At 31.5% G+C, this 21326-nt stretch overlaps 3 protein-coding genes across 3 annotated transcripts in view; 2 read left to right on the forward strand and 1 right to left on the reverse strand.

Annotated features, from left to right (window-relative positions):
- The window catches only part of LOC113521451 (uncharacterized), a 66675-nt gene extending 45835 nt beyond the window's left edge, over positions 1-20840 (forward strand). The window contains exons 4-6 of the mRNA XM_026906982.3: positions 11882-12049; positions 16243-16417; positions 17159-20840. Coding sequence (XP_026762783.1) covers positions 11882-12049; positions 16243-16417; positions 17159-17371 — 556 coding nt within the window. The 3' untranslated portion in view covers positions 17372-20840. The remainder of the gene's footprint in view (positions 1-11881; positions 12050-16242; positions 16418-17158) is intronic.
- Positions 3178-7148, reverse strand: LOC128201084 (uncharacterized). Its single transcript, XM_052896738.1, has 2 exons — positions 5828-7148; positions 3178-5306 (listed from the first exon to the last, which is right to left on the reverse strand). The coding sequence occupies exon 2, from the start codon at positions 5299-5301 to the stop codon at positions 3430-3432; it is 1872 nt and encodes a 623-aa protein (XP_052752698.1). The 5' UTR covers positions 5302-5306; positions 5828-7148; the 3' UTR covers positions 3178-3429.
- LOC128201085 (uncharacterized) lies at positions 6550-7138 on the forward strand. Its single transcript, XM_052896739.1, has 2 exons — positions 6550-6682; positions 6792-7138. Exons 1-2 carry the CDS (start codon positions 6622-6624, stop codon positions 7136-7138), a joined length of 408 nt encoding a protein of 135 aa, XP_052752699.1. The 5' UTR covers positions 6550-6621.
- Positions 20841-21326: the final 486 nt, after the last annotated feature.

Consider the following 21326-nt stretch of genomic DNA (forward strand, 5'->3'; position numbering starts at 1 on the left):
ATTATTTCTGTACTTACATATTGAATAAATCCTGTATTTACAAATACAAGTACATGGAGTATAAGTAGGTTTAAGTGCATTAAATAGTTTTGATTAATTTTTTTGTCTAAATTGAATAAAAATAAATAATTATTTAAGCTAATTTTAAAACAAATTATATTTCTTATAATATTACATGTTTTTTTAAAACATCTCTAACATGTGTAGTATGTTACATTTCTTTATTTTCCACTCCATTGAAAATTCACCATGTATGCACTGTTGTTTTTTCTAATCATAAGTTTTACAGATCTCTCATAAAATAGGTATATTCAATATAACTGATACAAGGCAACTGATTCGAATAATTCAAAATGAAAGGCAAAAAAAAAAAAAACTAAATACACAAATTATAAGTAGTTAGAACTTTTTTATATTAAAAAGTTTTTTATAATTTAATAATAAATATATTAATTATTAAAACAGTTAAAAATGAAGTAATATTTACCAAACTACATTCCATATAATATTGTTTGTGTAACTGTTACTGCTGTAATGGTTATACAGATTTTGGCTTATGTATGAGTGCTTTAAACATTCTTTTAACCTCAATTGGTCCCCCTGTTGTATTGCAGAAACCTGTCTAACCAATTACATAACTGGCTGCAGTGAGGTGACCTACATTGCTCCCAATAAATACAAAACCTATGTAATGACAATCAATTAAGTGACAGAATGGCCATTTGCTGATCTGAATTGAGATCATTTGGTACAATGAGCATAATTAAACAAAGTGTTTGATCTTTAACCACCTATAAAATAGATATACATAAGGTGTTCAATTGATTCTAATTTTCAATTATATTTTTCATGCACAGCAAATCTTAAAAATTACATTCACAATCACCAAGTATAAAATGCTCTGCCTTGTTATTTATTGCATGTTTATATAAATTAAATCTGTTTCAATTGTTACGCACACATCTGTAATTATTTGTTTTAATATCATCATGGTCATTACAATGTCATAAATTCATTTTCAATTGTATTTTTGCATTCCTGTAAAATTGAGGAAGTGTAAAGAATAATATTCTATTTTGTTTTAGACATTAAAAGTATCATTTTTAATAATGATTAAAAGTATAATTTGAAGAAGCGAAAGAGGTTTGTTTGAATCGAAGCATTTGGCGTTCTATTGTTTCTGCCTACCCTAATGGGAGACAGGCGTGACAGATATGTATGTATGTATAATTTGAAATAATGATCAAAAGTATAATTTAAAACAATAATTAAAGTTAGTACTTTTAGAAAGCATGCTATGATTATCATGCTATTTTATTATTAAAAATATACTTTTAATGATAATTGTATTTATTACTTGTATCAGTACTGTTATAACAAAAGTATTAGTAATTAATTTGTGCATGTTTGTTCAATCTGACTCCATTGTTGAAACCATTATTTACTCAACACATCTGTTATGAAGCTATCCAACAATGTTTGTGACCTTGGAACCATGTCAATTATGCTATGCGATGTTATTTGTCTATTTTTGCTCAGTTGTTGAATCATGTCTCGTTAAAGGAGCTACACTGACATCAGATTTTTACTAAGTTTGTTATTCGCGATGATTGGTGACAATAAGTCTTTATGGTATGTGGGTGTTGCTCTATTTTCTCAAATATACACTTCATAATTTATTTTTTGTGTATTTTTTATATTATTTGGTATATGTTTTTTGAGCACATCATAAATAAATATTATTATTATTATTTTTTATTATTATTATTATATTAGTTGTTAAATGTCCACTGCTGAACATAGGTTTTCCCTTAGACTGTCACAAGGAATGATCCCAAAGCCATCTGCACTTTTCACAGCATTTGAAGTCACTTTCTAGATTGATACTGCATTTGCCTGTACAGAGTTGCCATTCAAGAATATTTATTTTTCATCAGCGATGAGTTCTTGGAGCTTTGACCAGCCCATTGCCACATCCGCTTTCTTATCCTTCAGGCTATGTCAGTCACTTTGCACGTTTGTTGGTCACTTTGCACTTTTGTCGGTCTATCATGCAAAGAAACTGAGCAAGTTTAAAATTACTATACCATATCAGCTGTTAACTGTCTACTGCTGAACATGGATCTCCACAATAAGGGGGAGTTAGTCAGTAGTTATCCTGCTTGGCAGACATGTTGGCAACTGCAGTTAGGCTTTGGTGATGTTTTAAGAGCTCATAAGCTGTTGCACATCCCACAACCATTTTTCCTAGTCCACAGGAAAGGAAGGGATGGCTCATTCAATGAGGGGACCACATGGCAACATTTGAAATTAATTATGCTGAAATATATTTCTTACTACTGTGAATATGCATTTTGCAATATACAATAAGCTTTTTGTATTTTATTTTGATTTATTAATAAAAAGGTAACATATATTATGCCTTTTTATTATATCAAAATTGGTAGGTTTCTTTTTTTTTATTATGTACTTCTATATTATGTTGCATATGTTATGCTTATTTATCAATTTAAAATGCTAACAAGATATTTATGATGAGAACTAAACAACGCGTAGGCGATGAATATAGTCATCTACTAATAAAAGAGGAGCTAGCATTGAATCACCTTCAAGTTACACATGTAGGTGAAGTGTTATACATGACAATAACGTTGGAAATGTATCTTGGATCTAGATGTTACTGCTGAGCGAAATATGCACATACGTATTAGTTAAAATTATCATATTTTTCGATATCTAACACACCTATCTATTATTGTAATGCTGAGCGCTAAGATTTACATCTGTATGCAAATAATATTTTAGAGTAGTTTTTATGAACTCACTCATTGTCTGGTTGCTTGAACTAACTAGGATTTCATTATGCTATTGTATTTTTATCTTTTGTGTATATATAGACACATAGAAAAGATAAAAATACAATATGTATTATGCGATATCGTTAACAATTCCTAATTAATTTTGATCTTTTTCTTTTTGTTGGTTTTCATTTTAATCTTGATTTTTACGTACAATACCTGAGGGAGACTACAAAAGTCATCATTAGTACCTCTGTCCGACTCGTATTTCTGCCATTTGAAGACTGAGACACGGCAATGGAATTACAGGGTGCTGAGGTATAAGATCATAATTTTTAGGAATGGCAACTCATAAGCCACGGCTATTCCAGTAGAGATGGGCAATCCACCTGGGTGGGTTTAAAGTCTGGTGGGTAAAAACCGGGTGTTTTGGGTTTATTGGGTTTAAACCCCATAAACACCCAAATTTTTGGGTGTTTATGATTTTGTACTTCATCATCGTCATCTCAGCCGCAAGACGTCCACTATACTGGACATAGACAATATTATTATGCAGCCTACAGAATAAAAAACTTTTAATTTGATTTTGAGTTTATTAAGAAAGAGATGAAAGTAAAATGTAAAACTACAGTCAATCACTGTCAGATTCAGAGTTATTACAAGCGATGAATTGTATAGGTTCGATAGGCTCTATTTCGTCTAAACTGTTATGTTCATTTACTTGCTCAATGAAAGCTTCTAAGGTATTTTCTTCATTAAACTGAATGTCCTCGCATTCAGCTTTATGTTTAAGATTCCAGTTATAACAAATGAATGAAATTTTTTCAGTTCTTTCAGTTGTAAGTCGATTTCTTTTGTTATTATGTATGTAGCCTTGGATACTAAAGGAACGCTCAGTGGCTGCCGAAGTACAGGGAGCTGATAGAATACGAATCGCTACTTTGCTTAACTCAGTGGAACCACAAATACCTTTCCACCATATTAGGGGCTCAATGCTATCTAATGAGCTCCATACAAATCCTCTGGCCCAAAAGTTTTCTTTAGCTTTATAACACGCCAAATCTGCCATTACATTTGACAAACTTAAGTGTTGGCTTAAATTGTAGATAAACTCCATACCCTTAAGTTCTTCCTCTTGAGTAAGTTCGACTCCTAGAGTCCTGGGGTCTAGAATATATGCTGCAAAATGTATTGGCCTCATTGCCATATTGCATCTTGAAGATACTGATGTTAGAATCTGCTGTTTGCTTTCTTCGCTCAATGTCGAAATCTCATTTAATGCAAAACGTATCTTAGCTTGTACATCTCTAAATGTAATGTATGTGCGATGCAAACGATTCTGGTCGCTCTCTAAGTAAAATATGCTTTCAGTGACTGGTTCCAAAATACTTATACATTCCCCTGTCTTCGTCCAGAAATCATCACTTAGAATTAAATCTTTAATATCTCTTGAAATTACCACATCTTCTCTAACTGTTAATATTTGCAAAGCTATCTTATTTGCTTTCAAACTTTTTAACGAAGTAACATGACTTCCCCATCTTGTAGCACAAGGCAATTTTAGTGTTTGTGTAGAATCTTCACCCTGCCTTGATTTTATCAACAAGGAACTTAATCGTTGACTCCTTTTAACAGTTTTTATTATATTTATGGCTTGCATAATAAACACAGTTACTTCTTGTATCTTTACAATATCTTGGCACAACAAGTTAAGGATATGTGCACAGCAACCGAGAGGAACAACATGTGGATATTTGAGTTTTGTTAATTCGAATGCCTTTTGTATATTTCTAGCGTTATCGCCAATAAGTACAAGAAACTTATTTGCTCCATACACTTTCATTACTTTTTCAACTTCTTGGCTAAGGTATTCACTAGTGTGAGGATTACTTTCTGTATTCAAACTTTTAACGTATGCAGGTTGAGGTTTTGATATAAGAAAGTTTATTATTCCTTCATTTCTTAAATTAGACCAGCCATCGCACTGAAGGTGTAAGTAACTACAAGCATTTAGTTCCTCATTTAACTCAAAACGCATTTCTCTATATATTTTATCTAAGTATTTTGTCGCTAAAGCTTTACGTGAAGGTATTTTAAATTTTGGTTGCAATTTTTCGAAAAATTGTATCCATAAAGGATGTTGCACCATCGATAATGGCGTCCCTGTTACAAATATAGCTCTCGCTAATTCTGTTTTTATATGATCATCGGTGTCTTGAAACTCAGCATTTATTGTAGTGTTAGCAGACGACGAGGGGCTTATAAAAGAATCATTTGTCTCTATCTCTGACAGTCCAGACATTTTGGTTTTGGACGAGCTATCTTTTATAAGTTTCATAGAGTCTTTTAATGTTTCTGGAGATTTTGGACAAGTGATAAGATGTTGAAGCATTTTGGCAGCATTACTGAATTTGTAGACCTTATTACAAAGCTTGCAAGAAACAGACTTGTTTGGTAAAGTACGGTAGTGCTCCCATATGCGTAAATCTTTAGGTCTCCCCATTGAACCTAAAAAAATGAACGATGATTAGTTGGTCTGACGAAAATTCAACAATAGAGTGCCTATTTTTTTACAATGATTATTTCTTGTTATTTACAATAAATTTATTAAAAAAAATAAATAAATACAAAAAACCTTTGTAAAATTACATCTCCTCGGAGGATTAAACGCAGACGCTAGTTTATTATCGTATTGTTCTGTATTTTTCTCAGCAACTTCTTTAATTCGATTAGGTACTTACGCATATTATGTTAAAAATAAATATCTAGTACACATCTTAGGCTATCCACCATTATTATCCAATGACGACTCTCAGCTAACTATGCACTATCATCCAAAATAAACGTGTATGGAAAATTTTATCCCAGTCGGTTGAGGATTGAGGATAATTGCATCAACATACGAACATACCTACATACTTTTATTTACATAACGCAAGCTAAATAAAAGCTTGTAATAATACATCTAATTTTAAGTTAAAATTGTTAAGTGATCATGATATAATTGTATCATTCAAAAATCCACTTACCTTTAATTATTTCTTGTTAAGTATAAATATTATTTCAAATCTGCTCCCTTAATATGCACTTTTTTACTGCTTTTCCTACCTAACACGTTACCAGGAAGTCACGTTACCAGAGTCAGAGTAATAGTGAACACGTTTGACAGTGATTGTCGTCGCCTCATATTCAGCGTCGACGAATAGGGGAATCCCCAGTCATAATGTATTGCATGCGTGGCGGTCTTACTTCAAATCCATAAACAAAGAGATAATTACAGAACTCGATACTAGATGGCGCTGTTTTTGTTTGAAGAAAGTTTGCGGGCTAAAATACATAGAATTTCATCAATGACTTCCACAAAGAACAACATTTCTGTTTTTTCTAAGTCCGTATCTCTTCCGTATATTTCATAAGATATAAGCTTGGGCTACATTTTTATGCAACGTGATTTTGTCGCTGTCTTGCTAGCAGGGTTGACAGATATACGATTTAAATCGTACTCATACTATTATTTGTCTATTTTTTAATGTACGATCGTAAAGATTATGATCGTAATTCGCACAAAAACATACGACTTTTTGGTTACCTGGCAACATTTTTATTATGAAACGAACATGCTCACATCATCAGTCACATGCAACAATTTATTGGGGATTTCCCCTTCACATCTGGCAGTCCTGCTTGCTAGAATATAGGTAAGTCAGCCACAGTTACTGACGATCGATATTTAAAGGGTATTGTTTTTGTGCTAAATATTTCATAAAAACGTTATTTAATACTTTGTGGATTATTAATTTAGTTGATAATCACTGGAAGTAAAATGGATGCTAATTTGAGAGATCAAGATCTTCGTATAAAACAGTTAATAAAAGAAAATCTACGTAAGTACTCTTTTTATACCTAGGTAGGTAAGGTATAATAAACACAAAAGGTACTTAGATCGCGTGTGTTCGAAGCATTTATTCTAATAAATTTAATTTAAAATTGTAGAAAGAAAAAAATGTCTGCCAAGCCGTAGCCGAAGCCGATCTCCAAATATATTTGGCGATAGTGAGACCCAGTGTCCAGATGATTTACCCAGCGTCGTCGCAACAAAGAAAAAAAACGAGGATAAAGTAAAAGAAAATTTACTGAAAGAAGAAACAAACTGTTCTAAATGCTTAATTTATGGAGAAGAGGATAAAAGAAATGAGTATTTCGGACTGTTAGTGGCTCAAGAATTTAAATATATACGGCCATGTGTGCGAACGAGGTGTTATGAAGAAATTTTAAAGTATCTACGGGAAGCAAAAGGCCAACATGTTGATCAACTGCAACATGAAAACACTGAAAATTAATTACTTTCATTTTATTATATATAGATTTTTAAAATTTCCTGAAATATTTTTAGTTAACGTTTTATTTAATATTGTAGAATTGATCAATACAATTTATAAAAATAATTTATTGGTATTACTTACATATTTTCAAAAAAATACGTAAAAACCTATTTTTTTGGGTGATTATGGGAGTTTATGGGTGTTTATTGGGTTTTTACCAAAGCACCGGGTTTAAACCCGGTGCTTTGCCCATCTGTATATTCCAGTATATTTTTTTGATGCTATTCTTGCCGATCGACGACGTGTCGGTTACCACTTTTCATCAGGGGGCCCTCAGTTATTCCATTTACAAAAATACAATGTTTATCCTATGAGGTACTTTGTTTAAGTATACTAAATAGACTCCATATTCTCTTATTTCATATGCTAATGATGATTTTGAGATGGAAAAATTATCATTTTCACGCCCGTAAATTATCGCTAATTATTATCGTTGTTATTTAAAAAGAAAACATTGAAACATTTGTACAAATAATTATTATTCCAATTTACCTCATTGTATTAAGTACCATTTGAGAGATCAATGGTACAGCAGTAACGACAAAAAAAAAATTCTTGCATTCTAAATTGGTTATTGATTTCTAAAGGGTCGTCTCTTCCTTCTCTGAGGTTGTCATAAAAGGCGACGAAGGGAAACCAATAGTCGAGGGATGGGCAGCAGCGTCCCTCTTAAAACTTTACCAAAACCTGACTAAGGTTGCCAACCTGCCTGACAAACGTGGCGACTACGGGCGAAGTCCCTGTTATGGAGGCCTATGTTTGGCAGTGGACAATAAATGGCTGATATGATAATGATGCTAAATTGAAACTTTTATAAACTTTTTATTAATTCAGGGGAGTTCTTTTCTTAAACGTCTAATATATCTAGGATTTTTTATGGGTTATAATGGAATGGTAACCACACTTGCGCTATCTGTATATGCTTTTGGAATACCAGTAAAGGATAATAGGAGAGGATAAAAGCAGGTCATGTTCTCCATCATGACAAATTCATTTAGAATTAATCATGATGGTTTCCAGGGGGGCCGTATGGAGGGGATCTGAGAGAGTGTAACCCCGCCTGCGCTATTGGTATACGCCGGCGGGGCATCAGTGAGAGATGATAGGTGTATATAGGATAGGTCAGTTAGTTCTTTGTGCTGAATTTTACAAGAATTAACCACGATAGTTTCCAGGGGGAACCGCGTGGAGGACGACGTGATAGGGTATAGGGTTTTCTAATGGATGATAATGGAATGGTAATTCCGTTTGCGCTTTCGGTATACGCTGGCGGGGCAGGAGGGGGCGACCGGTGGGTGATAATAGGTGAAAATAAAAGTAGGATAATTGTATATCAGATTAATACTCTATCTATTAACTAGTTACATTATCCATTTATATTAACCATTTCGTGCTAATATGAGATATAACAATAGGAAGTTATTTAACATTCTATGCATTTTGACATGTGTCACGTTTCCATATCACATCCCTCCCTCCCTGAAAAAGTAGAGTGTTATGGTATATTTATCTCCTCTTTCTGAAAGTATTAACATATTTACTAAAATAAACATCACAGTAACATTCACAACAAAAAATTATTTGTTAAAATTTAAACTTTCTATCTTAATTGTCTGTTTGTATAAGCTACTTAGCTTATTATTACCATTTTATAATACTCCTCCAATTGTGGTTCTGAAAACTTATGTCTAGAGCTTAGAAGTATTTTTTTTTTTGAAAAATTAGTACAAAGAGAAATAATTTAATACAGGGAGACTCCCTAATTATTATTTAAAAAATCGACTGACTCCTGACTCTCCTTTGTTTATTTAAAAACAACATTCTTTTTACATAAACGACTCATTTGATAAACAATAGAAGAAAAATTCTATACATATTTACGCTAATTATTTACGGGTGCAATAAATTACTTGACATCATCTGCTGACTTAGGCACAGAATACTTCTAAATAGCTTCAATTTTCTTTTTATTCCAAAGAGTATTATAATTTACATATTCCTTTTTCCTATCAAAGGTTAAACGAATTCTACTAATAGGTTTGTGGTGCTTGTGCAAGCAACCCGATTCGTTATGAATAGTACCTTTAAATTCCTTTAGGAAACCTTAATCCTTGGAAATTTTAATATGTAGAATTCTTTCTAAATATGTATAATTCTTTCTAAATATGTAGAATTTTACTATAACACCTTTATAAACCTTAATAATTGACAAACTATAATCAGTTGTATTTTAATACTGATATTGATGTGCCTGAATCTCCTATTAAACAATATTGTCTAAACAAGGATATATTCTTGTTTAATAAATTAATATTCATAAAACACAGATTCTTCGAAAACTTTTTCTTGTTATTTTCATTATCAGCTGATGCTTCGACTGAATTCATTCTTAATTGTACGACATTCCTTACTATTAATAAATACTATGAATTACTCGAATTTACTGATCGCGTATATTACTTTGCGCTTGACCTTGTTTTCTATTATGCTCATAGTATTTTGCATTATTATTTCTTTTATTAATAAATTTATCTGAATTGAAATTAAAAGATGTTTGGGAAGGTTTTGAAATAAATTATTCATATTCTATCTTTAATATAATAGTTTTACCGATAAGTGAGATTTCGCTACAAGTTATACATATGTTGTCATTTAACCTGCATGCGAATTGCCTAATTGCAATTTTTTAATTCATCAGCAATGAAATGTCGTATGTAGCATTAAAAGTCGCTCAGTACTCCTGGCATAGAATGAGCTACCTCTTCCTTTCCTGAAGAGGGAAGTAAGAAATAGTCGAGGGATTGGCAGCAGCGTCCCTCGTCAAACATCACCAAAGCCTAACTGCGGTTGCCAACCGCCCGTCAAGCGTGGCAACTACTGGCAAAATCCTCCTTATTACATTGCTAACGCTAATTCTATATTATTAATAATAAATGTCGACATTAAGGTCTCTAATCTGAGTAATTGTCAAATCAATAAAGAATCTTTCTATTTCATTCTCAAATTATAAACATTATTGATGTTGCTTACATTTTTGTAATTGGAACAAGATACAGATATTACTTTTTTAATAATAATCATTTTTATGTCCTCTGTCAATTTATCAGCGGTGTCATAAGTTGGTTTTAATTTTATCTTAGCGCCATCAGATAATGTAATTTTTAAAATAAATTTTATTTATGTGGGATGATCAATGATAATCTTAAAGTATTTTTATAAAAATCTATTCTCTCTATCAACTACTTCATCAAAATGTCATTATGATTAATAACTGCTAATAGTAATATAGCGGTATTTTAAAACAGACATTTTATGAAATGTGGGGACAATAGAAAAATATTTCAAATATTTATATTTCAGTGGTTTTGACAATTTCTTTATTACTTGGATTTCTTAATTACTCAGTATTATTAAATAGTTCTTAAATATAATTAATAAATTCCAAGATCTGTTTAATAGTAACTATTTAACACAATCCTCATGAGCAGGAGAAGAAATACATTAATTATTCATATCAACATGATTTGTAGACAGGCCTCGACTATTGGAATCTTCAATTTAAAAAATCTGATCCGGTAACTTTATACATCCATTTAGCCCCCTTTTGACGGTAAAAGTTTTCTTACATTCTCAATATTTGTTCCGATATTCGTGGTGAAAGTATTCCTTGATCCATATTTATAGTTCCATGGTCACTCCATAGTCACGATCGCCATGCTATGAGGGAGGTTAGTGGAATGTGAAACACATTCGTTGATAGTAAACGGGTGTACTTCAGATTTACATGATAAATTCTTTGATCTTAACTAGTTACTATATCTTTTTTATATTAACTATTACGTGTTAATATGGGAGATAACATTAGGAAGTTATTTCGCCCTTCATGTATTGTAATATCTTTTATGGAACATGCCATAGGCCACGTGACAAAAACAGAAGTATTTTGGGAAGAGAAGGGTTGTTAATAATGTTTTTTTTTTTTAATGGGTGATAAGAGAATAGAAACCCCGTCTGTGTTCTTGATATACGTTGACGGGGCTCTAGTGAAAGATGATAGGTAAGGATAAAAACAAGTCAGTTGATACATCCTGACGAATTCAACAAGAAGTAACCACCATAGTTTACAGGGGGAACCGCGTAGAAGTCGACCTGATAGGGCATTTGCTAGCAATGTGGCAATTATACCCCAATATTGGCAATCTTCTTCCTAACATACTTAGGTTAATTTTGGACATCCACTGGGTATAAAAATTAAGTACTGATATGAATCCATTATAATAGGTAGGTGGTTATTTACTAGGTCATATACTGCTTACTGTAATTTGTTACAGATATTAATGTACTCGTATTATGTCTAATTAGTAATAATACATTAATGTCAGTACTACTATTACTGTAATTAATTACGGCACAAAATACTACTATTGCATACATAACTTTTGTATACAATTGGAGAAATTCTTGCGATTGAATATTTTGCTGGACGATATTGACTTAAAGATAATCTTACCAATATTTTAAGTACTTATTAAATATAATGAGTACGTATATATTTTAATATGCTTAGCGAAATATTGGCATTTCGAATGTTACTTTCATCACAAAGTCGATAAAAGATTTTGACTACCCTATTATTGATAACATGATTTTGTTTATTTAATTCCGTATAAATAAATGTATGTTATAATTTTGCACTTTCAGTTCGGAGCGTTCAAAAGTGCGCGTGTCTTTCTACCAAGGAGCGCGGCCGCAGTGCTTATCTCCGCCGCCCGGAACGCTATCGGACTCCCACGTTCTCTACGCAGCTTTGCTCTCTGCTGCAGCCAACGCTGACATGGCAGACCACGCGATGTATAACAGACAGATCAGGTAAACTTACAAATTTATATTAAGAATGTGTAGAAATAGCACGCTCGGTTTCTACGGATAAAAAAACTGTTGGATTAGCCATTAAATAAACATGACTATTTCCATCAAAAACTTGGCCTTCACGTGTCAAGTGGATAAATATGCGTAATACGCGTGGCTAGTGTTTTGTGATCGTATTTCTATCATGCACCCCGGCCTTCGTATTTGTTAAAGTTTTGCATTTATTTTCAATCGCTTTAAAAAGGAAGTTTTAAATTCGACTCTATTTTTTGCGTATATAATCAAATGTTACCCATTATATTCGCCAATTCTGTCATTTTCTTTATTCTACAGAAATATCCTTGTACTGTACAGACCTATATTTTTGTTAAAATTGAAGTTAATATTAAAAATATAGCAATACCTATAATATGTAAAATAGCAAAATTTTCAAATACAACAGTCTTAGTGGTTATAGGTTATTAACAATTGGCATTCAATACTGAATTGGCCGAATGTAGATATAGCTACCATAATAAGAAAGTCGCTCCTCATGAAGTATTAAGCCGTTACCCCTTTCTATCGTGATTATGTTATTCACTATTATCCACCGAACGCTATGTATGGTCAACGTGGTTATTGTTTCCTGCCGACCGGGCGAACTGTCTTATTGTTATGCAATTTGTTTTCTGATATATAAATGTAGATATAGGAAATAATATAAAAAATATTTTGTACGTTTATTTCTTTTATATAGCTATTTATTATTTTTTTTTGAACTCTATAATTTTTTAAAATGAAATAAGTGTGTATTCTGTAACCAGGGCATTCGTCCACCACATAAACTTTTTTGGAAATATGATGGAATGGGATTTATTTACCATTTTTTATAGCTGAAAATGAAATGATAACCCCATCTGCGCTATCGGTATACTCTGGCGAAGTAGCAGTGAGAGGTGATAGGTGAGGATGAAAGCAGATCAGTTGTTCCATCGTAAAAAATTCGACACGAATTAATCATCATAGTTTTAAAGTTTCTAGGTCGGCCTGATAGGGTATATCAATGGAGCTGCTAGACTTTATTATTAACAATCCTTTTCCGCTCTTACTCAGTTACGCTCCGGTAAATTAATCCCTCACGATATTTATTTTACATTCGGTACAGCGTCAAACCTTGTGTGTAATGTAGGTATTGATTAAGAAACCTCCACGTCAGGGTAATAAATTACTACGGTTAAAACAGATTTTTTTCCATTTTGTGGAGTATACATATATTTCACAGTGTAAAATACATTGTAACCTTTAAACGTATGAGGTAGATAGTGCGGTTGGGCAGTATGAAACTAAGCGATTATGTACGCACTAGTGATTTTTTTTCAATGAAGGACGAAATACATTTTGATCGTTGCGTAAGTAAGTATTACTTTCATATGCACTTGAAATTATCACTATCGACAACCGATGTATTTGATAATGTTTAGGCGATTGACTTCTTATAATGATAAAATTGAGTGTGCCTGTTGTAGCTTGGTACTAGTGCGCCTAATATTAATTGCAAATACTTGTATTAACACACATATTTTTACCGTGGAATTTCGCGGCCGGCTTTTGCTTACAACATAACAACAGAAAATTTGTGATTTGCCCTTTTGATGGCAAAGCAATTAAATGAATTGTGACCATTTTGTGTCACTGTGCTACACACACGATATCAGTCTGTGTTACTTTTCTTATGCTCTTTCCTTTTTTTGTGTATGTTTATCTATTTTTGTTGTTATGCGTGTATTGTATTTGTATCTAACAAATAAATTTATTTCTTTTGTGGTAAAGTTAATCAAAGAGCAAAGAGTAGTGACGACATTGCTTAACGGGCGAATCTCGTTGGCCTTTTATAGACCGCCATAAAATCTTTACAAAACGTACAATTACAATGATGAGCATTGATTATTCAGTACATTGCATACATTGTGGTGTTTTCCGTTCTGATATACAGAACAATCCAGTAGGATAGTTGCTCGGCGATTAGTCATAAGTAGGTATCTCATATAGAGTCATAAAATCTTGTCACTCAGTTTTGGTAGGTATTATATGTGGATATTTAGCATGCTATATTTAGGTCTGTTATTACATCTTATCAAAATGTTACTGTATGCAATTTGTAATCGGTTGGTCTAGTTAGTTAGTTGTTATCTATCGATTGTCTATGGCCATAGTGCATGATTTGCTTAAATTGAGATTAAATAGCCCTATGTCAATTGTCCAGCGGCACATATTATTATTTATATTACATAATATTACGTGTACATTAAAAATATGCATACCTTTTTATTTTTTAATAACGTGTTAATAAAAAACCCAAGCTTTAACGCTATATTGTTTTAAAACACAAATCGCCAATATTTAAGTTTCTTCAAGTAAACCTTGATACAGTGTTATAGGTTTTATTGTGCTAGGTAGGTCTGTTACTTTCTTGTTGAAAAAAGTTGTTTGACCTTTCCACAACGTTTCGTGGACAATTTGTTTTGTTAATTATGGATTAAGTGGAACCAAACAAATTGTTCAAAATAGACCGTATGTATAATTCTTTATCTATGGATGAAGAGATTTTTATAAATGCTCAACCTCTTATCGACCTGACTTAGAGTTTCTTCGAATAAAACATGTACTTGGTTGATTTTCTAAACAATTATTTACTAATCTACTATATCTACTAATCATTAACTAAAACTAAGTTTATAATATTAGAACTATACCTAAATGAACACTTTATACACCTGTCTATATGATGTATAAGTATAGTTTAGGTGTTTGAAATCTATTTGTAAAAATAAAGGTACATTCTGTAGGCATTTTAAAATTAATAAAAAGCTAATGAATGTAATGAAGTTATAAAATTGGATTAACTCTTAAGATTTTTATCATTTTAATTATCGCTATAGATTTTATTAGTAATTGTTAGATAAAGGAATTTAGTATTTGCATGTTTTATTTCGTTGATTTTTAACCATATTGTATAGTTACTAGCAAAAGTCATTATGACATTAAATGACTGTATTTATATCTGTCTGTAAGCAAACAAGCGTATTGATTGAAAACATGATCAACCAGACGGCATCCGGTATTAGTATGGTTTGCCGTTAGAAACTGCCTCCTATAAATGGTATCGCTCAATTTTTATATTAGTAATACGTAATAGCTAATGCGTGATAAATATTGGCTTCATTCCAGTCAGTATTAAATGATGATGATGTTATGCAATCCTTGTTTAGCGAACATAGATTACCGTAAGTGCTTTTCCACAGGTTCGTTGTGGGGCACAAAGGGGTAAAGTGTATGCTCATATAATGATAGTTTTCGTAAATTCAACGTTGGCTATGGTAATTATATTTTGTGAAAAGGTACTTCATAGCCCGGTACCCGGCAGTCGGAACGAGCGGAAAAAGCACTTAAGGCTTTTGTTTTTATTGCTCTTTAACAAAGTTCTGGGCACGTGGAAGGTATGATATTAACTTCAATTTTTCTCAAGCAAATTCTCGCTTGTAAAGAATAAAAAATTATTGGTTACAAATTTTTTCCATCGCGTCGTCAAATCATAGGTTGATGGCCAATTGTTGTTCTTAAAGATGAAAAGAAGACGAATAATTTTTTTAGAAAAACTTTTATTTTTGATTTATTCCAAATAAATTTATAGTGATTTGGCAATGAATTTACAGAGTACAGAGGCATAACACCTCAGTCCTCAGGAATGGCAACGCAAATAAATCAGTCACAAATATAGCCATAAAATTATTGATTATTTCTTTATTTGTGTGTACAATAAAAATCTCGTAAAAATATTAAAATTTTCCTTTTTTGTAATATAATCAGGACAAAATTCTTATTCGATTTTGATCACGTTTAATTTTTAATGCAAAATTTGGAGTTGGACCAAGGAAATCACGGGAAACAATACTATTATCATGATAATAGTATTCTTATACGTTGTCGTTCGTGAAGTGATATCTCATTATGTAATTTTACTGCTATACCTGTATTATTAAGCGAAACCTAAATTTGATTTGAGATCTATCTGTTATCTGTTTTGATTCACAGCGCAAAATCTGCTGATGCTGTTTGATATGAACCATTTGTGCTAGTTGAAGTTTTGGACAATATAATAGGGATGTTCAGGCAGTTGACGTGCTAATAGATTTTTTTTTTATATTTTGTCACAGCACGGAGAGCGGGTGGGATAACCCGTTTCGCCCGGACGGCGATCTGAGCCGTGAAGCCGACGAGATTGTGTCGCTAATCAAAGGCGGCAAGCCAATCACACCGACACCGCCTATCGTGCCGCAGCTGCCCGTATGCGAGGAAAAGGAGGAGAAATCCCATGCGAATAACGTTAACGTTAGTATCCGTTATATTGTGTATTACAAAATGATCTCAATTTATAAATTTGAAATAAGATGATTTTATAATTTTTTTTTATTTATTAGAATATTTTGTAAATTGTCTTATAAAATTCACAATTTAACGTAAAAGAAAAAGATAAAACACTTACATCTTAAATAGGCTTGTTGGACGTTTTTATAAATAAGGCGGTAAAAGTGTCTTGAAATTTTGGATGTTGTGTTGAAATAATCAGAGAACGCATAAAGTTATATGAAATTGAATTATTTCTATGATACTACTTAAGATTAATGACATGTAAACAATAATCTATGCCAGTAACTAAAAAGGCCAAAAACAGAAAATGTCAGCAATAAAGTAAAAATTGACAAGGAAACATTCTATTGAATTAGGTTCTATTTATCAAACTAAATAAAAAAAGAATAAGTTTAAAAAATACACTTACATATATATAAAGAAATATCAAAGTATATAAGTAAGTTAAAATTAATATCTAATTATTATCTATTGAAAAGTTTAAAATTTGTAGCATAGTACATAAAAGTGATTACATACATAGTTAACGTATAGTATCTCTTGTAAAAAATCGATACACGATTGAATTTATTACATTCAGTTTATTACGTTTGCTAAATGATGAATGTACTTTAATTGTTATTCTGTTGACAGTAATACATACATGAGAATACTTGTTATTTGAAATGTACTCGAAACAATTGAATGTTATTTACCGTACAGGCAGCAGCTCCAGGTTCGCCTCAGACCAAAGTGGCGAGTCCAGCGCAGCAAACTACTCCGAAGGCTATGAACGGCACTAAAAACGGTGCGGCGGTTGTGGACCAGCGCCCGGGACAAGTTGAGGTGCAGCGCTCACCACCGCAGGAGCCGCAGCAGCCCGAGCACGTCACCATCAAGAAGAAGCCCAAGTGCAAATGTTGCGTTATCCAGTAACTCCCCCATGTGGATCTCCTCTCTGCTTACACCGGTAACACGCTGTCATCAAACCAGCATACTCCCAACTATGGTGTATACTCGGTGCTATTTCATTTTCAACGTGTCCTATGTTTATGAATCGAGTAGGTATACAAAATCTAACTTTATATGACGGTATGGAATGCCTACATTTATGCATTTCGCGTCTAGACCATTTTGTGTACTCCTATTTATACATTTCTGTTTGAGCCTTTTCCCGGCATCTTATTAACATAGATGGCAGTTATTTTATCTGTTATAATAAGATTGTTTTTGATAATTTTATGTGCTAAGTTTTTATTGAACGTTTTATAGGGTACAAACTTAAAGTATTTATTATCTAGCTAGTCTGAAAGAGAGATATGTTTTGCACGTCATGGTACTTCAGGCTATAAAGTTTTCTAGGACTTGATAAGCGCGGAAGCGTACTTTTATGTGATGTTGATTAAATAAAAAAAAAAAAATATTTCTTGATAATTCATATTATAAGAATCTCAAGAAGATTGAACCGGCATCAACATAGAGCTTGGCAGCAAGTGAGAGAGTTAAGATAAGCTGTTTTATATCAAGTAAAATGTATAATTATTGTGACTAAAATTAAACAAAGCATAATTCTGCTCATTCGAAATAATGGCATAATTTTTATATCACTTAATAATTCATTTGAAACCTGTTACTTTAGAGTTGAGTCTATGTTGAGTAATATTTAATGATGCATAATTTAAACGTATATTTTTATATCTTAATTTATGAAAAAAAGTATTATATTAATCCATAGAGAATGGCTAACCTACCAATGGGAGATATCAGACATGTACCTATTATGATCTGTGGAACTGCTTTCGAATATGATATTGGATAAATATTTTTTTGATAATTACATATTAGAATGTAATTATATTATTCTCTCTAGATTGCTACTTTTAAAATATGCATGTACTGCATGAGTGTTTTTATAATTTATTGTTATGACCAATTTCGTCGTGAGAGTGGTCCCACAGAATAAAATAGATTTATAACTAAATAAATGTTACTACTGTTGTTAGTTTTACATGTAGTGTCTACATAATTTCACGCTTGCGTCCAGTAGGTAGTGCATACACACAACATCTAGATATTGTTACCGGTCGGTTCACGTGGCAAATTTATTTAATAGCGCCTACTGGATTTTTATTAAAATAAATATAAGACTGTTTGGGTTCGATATAAATTGTAAGTAAGGGCAGTATGGTTATAATTAATTCGCATTATGTGAAACTGATTGGTAACAATAGGCACTAGCATGAGATATTGTATAAAAATAAGCAGATCCATAGTTTTGTGCGCTTTAAAATGCTACTAAGCATTTTAAGCGGTCTACAAAATTATTTCTATATTATATTGAGATACAGTTAAATAAATTGTTTTAAATACCTACATATGGACTATTTCTTGAATTCAACTATTATGATAATATATTGTGCTGCTATTACATACATAATTCACAGATAATATAATGGTTATGTTATATTTGTGAAGGCATGCAGCTAATGATAATAGAAGTGATTTTATGATTACAGAATGATCATAATGGTCATATGTGTAAAGTGTTAAGAGATAGATGTTCCCTTCTGAAGAATAGCATTCATAAGGTAGATAGGAAATTAGACAGAGCGTAGTTAGATATCCGATTTATAAATTTTGTTATTATTAACAAGTAAATTATTTTTGAATAATTATTTAGGTTTTATATTTGTAACAGCGTTATGTGAGTGACACGACTATTTACCTTAAAATATTCTATAGACTTGAATGTCATATTAAACGAGGGATTTAGTGAACAGGAAGATGGAATGGAATAGTAGTAGTCTTTAAAAGATTTTCTAAATGTTTATCATTGTACAGTGTGAAAAAGGCTAAATATACTAATTACTAGTGTAGTTCCAATTACATGTCCAAGTACAGCGTGGCTTGCCGTAGAATTTCTGTGAGTAAAAAGTTCACAAAATCTGCATCTCTGCTTTTAGTCTCAAGTCATTGCTAGTGCGTTTTTTGTGGCTATGTTGATTCCGTGTAAGCACTAACAACAAACAATATAGTCGTGCACTAGGATATTAGGCCTTTATGAAATATATAAATGATGAAGCGTCCATTCCGTTACAGACATTACATTATTAATAGCTATTAAAACATTTAAAGGATAATGTACGTCTTGTGGTTATTAAATTACGCACATAATAAAATTTCATCACAATTAAAATACATTTTTAAAATGTATTTTCCAAACCGTTACAAAATCTAATATAATGATCAGGATCACGAAACTTGTTCAAATATTAAGATCCTAATAGAATATAGATCAAAGTTAATTATAACTTTATTTGATAAATATTACGAAAACATCACAAATAAATCTGTTTAAAAATTTTCTTTTTGAACAGTTATAAAACTCGTTCAGACATACTAAGCTTGTATAAAATATATCTATTAGATAACTTTTTTGATAAGAATATAAAAAAAATGCATCATAAAAGTTTACTTTTACAATATTTGTTCAACACTAAAATCCCTATTAAATATAAATTAGTGGTCTAGATAGATAAACATCCAATATCCGTATAGAGAAAGTTAAACCGCAGTTTCGCTTTATAATACTCTTATTTCGAAATGATATGGTTTAACTCTCTTATTCGATCATCATGAAACAATTTTAATCTCATTATACATTCTTTTATATTTCTATAACTCATAGCGCTTGTTAATGTCTAACGTTACTTTTCTAATTTTATTTTTATTATATCAAGTATTTTTAGTGTGTTGATTTTGGGCACAAAATTTTGGTCATAATAATTCCTATTTATTATATAAAATCAGAGCAATAATAATATGGTATTTTCATGATTACGGGTCCATCATTTTCTATACAATTAGGTGCTAGCTAAAATAATGCGAGAATTATTAAGTCAATACATAATTTGTCTGCTTCAATTTTTGGTATTTCTTGAGGCAGTAATACTATTGATTCCATATTTTTATTGCTCCTAAAGTTATATGTAATTATGTAAAGTTTATAATAATTATGTATGTATAATAATTAAAAGAAAGTTGTAAACACCATTTTAAGATTCATATTGAAGCTAAAGTATGTTCCTTAATAAAGTCTTTTATTTATAAGTAAAATACTGGCATTAAGGTTCTATATTTTAAATCGTAGCCACCAGTCGGTGGAAGATTATGCTTCATTTGATTAAAAAAAAAAATAGGAAAAATATACTTCGACACAATATAATATTACAAAATAATTGTGGCGTAAATTCTTATTTCCAATATTAATGTGTTAGCTGTATGTGTAATACAAACTAAAATGACATTATATTTGTATAAAATATTTACTTTCTATTATTGTCAATCAATGAATATGTACAAATCAATTATAATGTAATTATTTATATTAAATCTTTAAAGGCGAGCGGCTTGTTGTTGCTATTCCTAAAAAATAAATATTCTAATTCCTAATGGGATAATCAGAAGCGTTTGTTGACTGCTGCTGTTGTGGCGAACGTAACACCCGACATGTCCACGTTTCGCCATGTATATTAGAATCCAACGTAGTAGGAGCGGCATTATATTCATTTTCAGAACAATTTCTTTTATACTGGAACTAAGGACTTACGCAGACGAGGTAGGTACTTCTATGTACAGAAAATAAAATCTTCATTTATGTTTGACAAGGATTACATTTATTTATGTATAGATGTGAACTTGTTAACAAAAACTACTCAGCCGATATTTAATGGAATTTTAATCAACACTTAGTAGATAAAAGTAGAAAAAAAAAATACTCATCAAGGCGAAAACATTCGTTAACACTTTCTCTATATTGTTATCTATAAACAATTTAACACCGGCACAAAGATAATCGTAACTGATCCTGTTAATAATAACATCCAATATA

This window comes from Galleria mellonella, unplaced genomic scaffold (genome assembly GCF_026898425.1).
Source record: "Galleria mellonella isolate WM207_F2 unplaced genomic scaffold, CSIRO_AGI_GalMel_v1 utg33, whole genome shotgun sequence".
Taxonomy (NCBI): domain Eukaryota; kingdom Metazoa; phylum Arthropoda; class Insecta; order Lepidoptera; family Pyralidae; genus Galleria; species Galleria mellonella.

What these genes read in the sequence shown, in the direction of transcription:
- LOC128201085 (XM_052896739.1), top strand. Translation starts at nt 6,622, where the DNA reads ATGGATGCTAATTTGAGAGATCAAGATCTTCGTATAAAACAGTTAATA. An exon ending in GTTAATAAAAGAAAATCTAC is followed by an intron (nt 6,683 to 6,791) that starts GTAAGTACTCTT and finishes TTAAAATTGTAG; the next exon opens with AAAGAAAAAAATGTCTGCCA.
- LOC128201084 (XM_052896738.1), bottom strand. Translation starts at nt 5,301, where the DNA reads ATGGGGAGACCTAAAGATTTACGCATATGGGAGCACTACCGTACTTTA.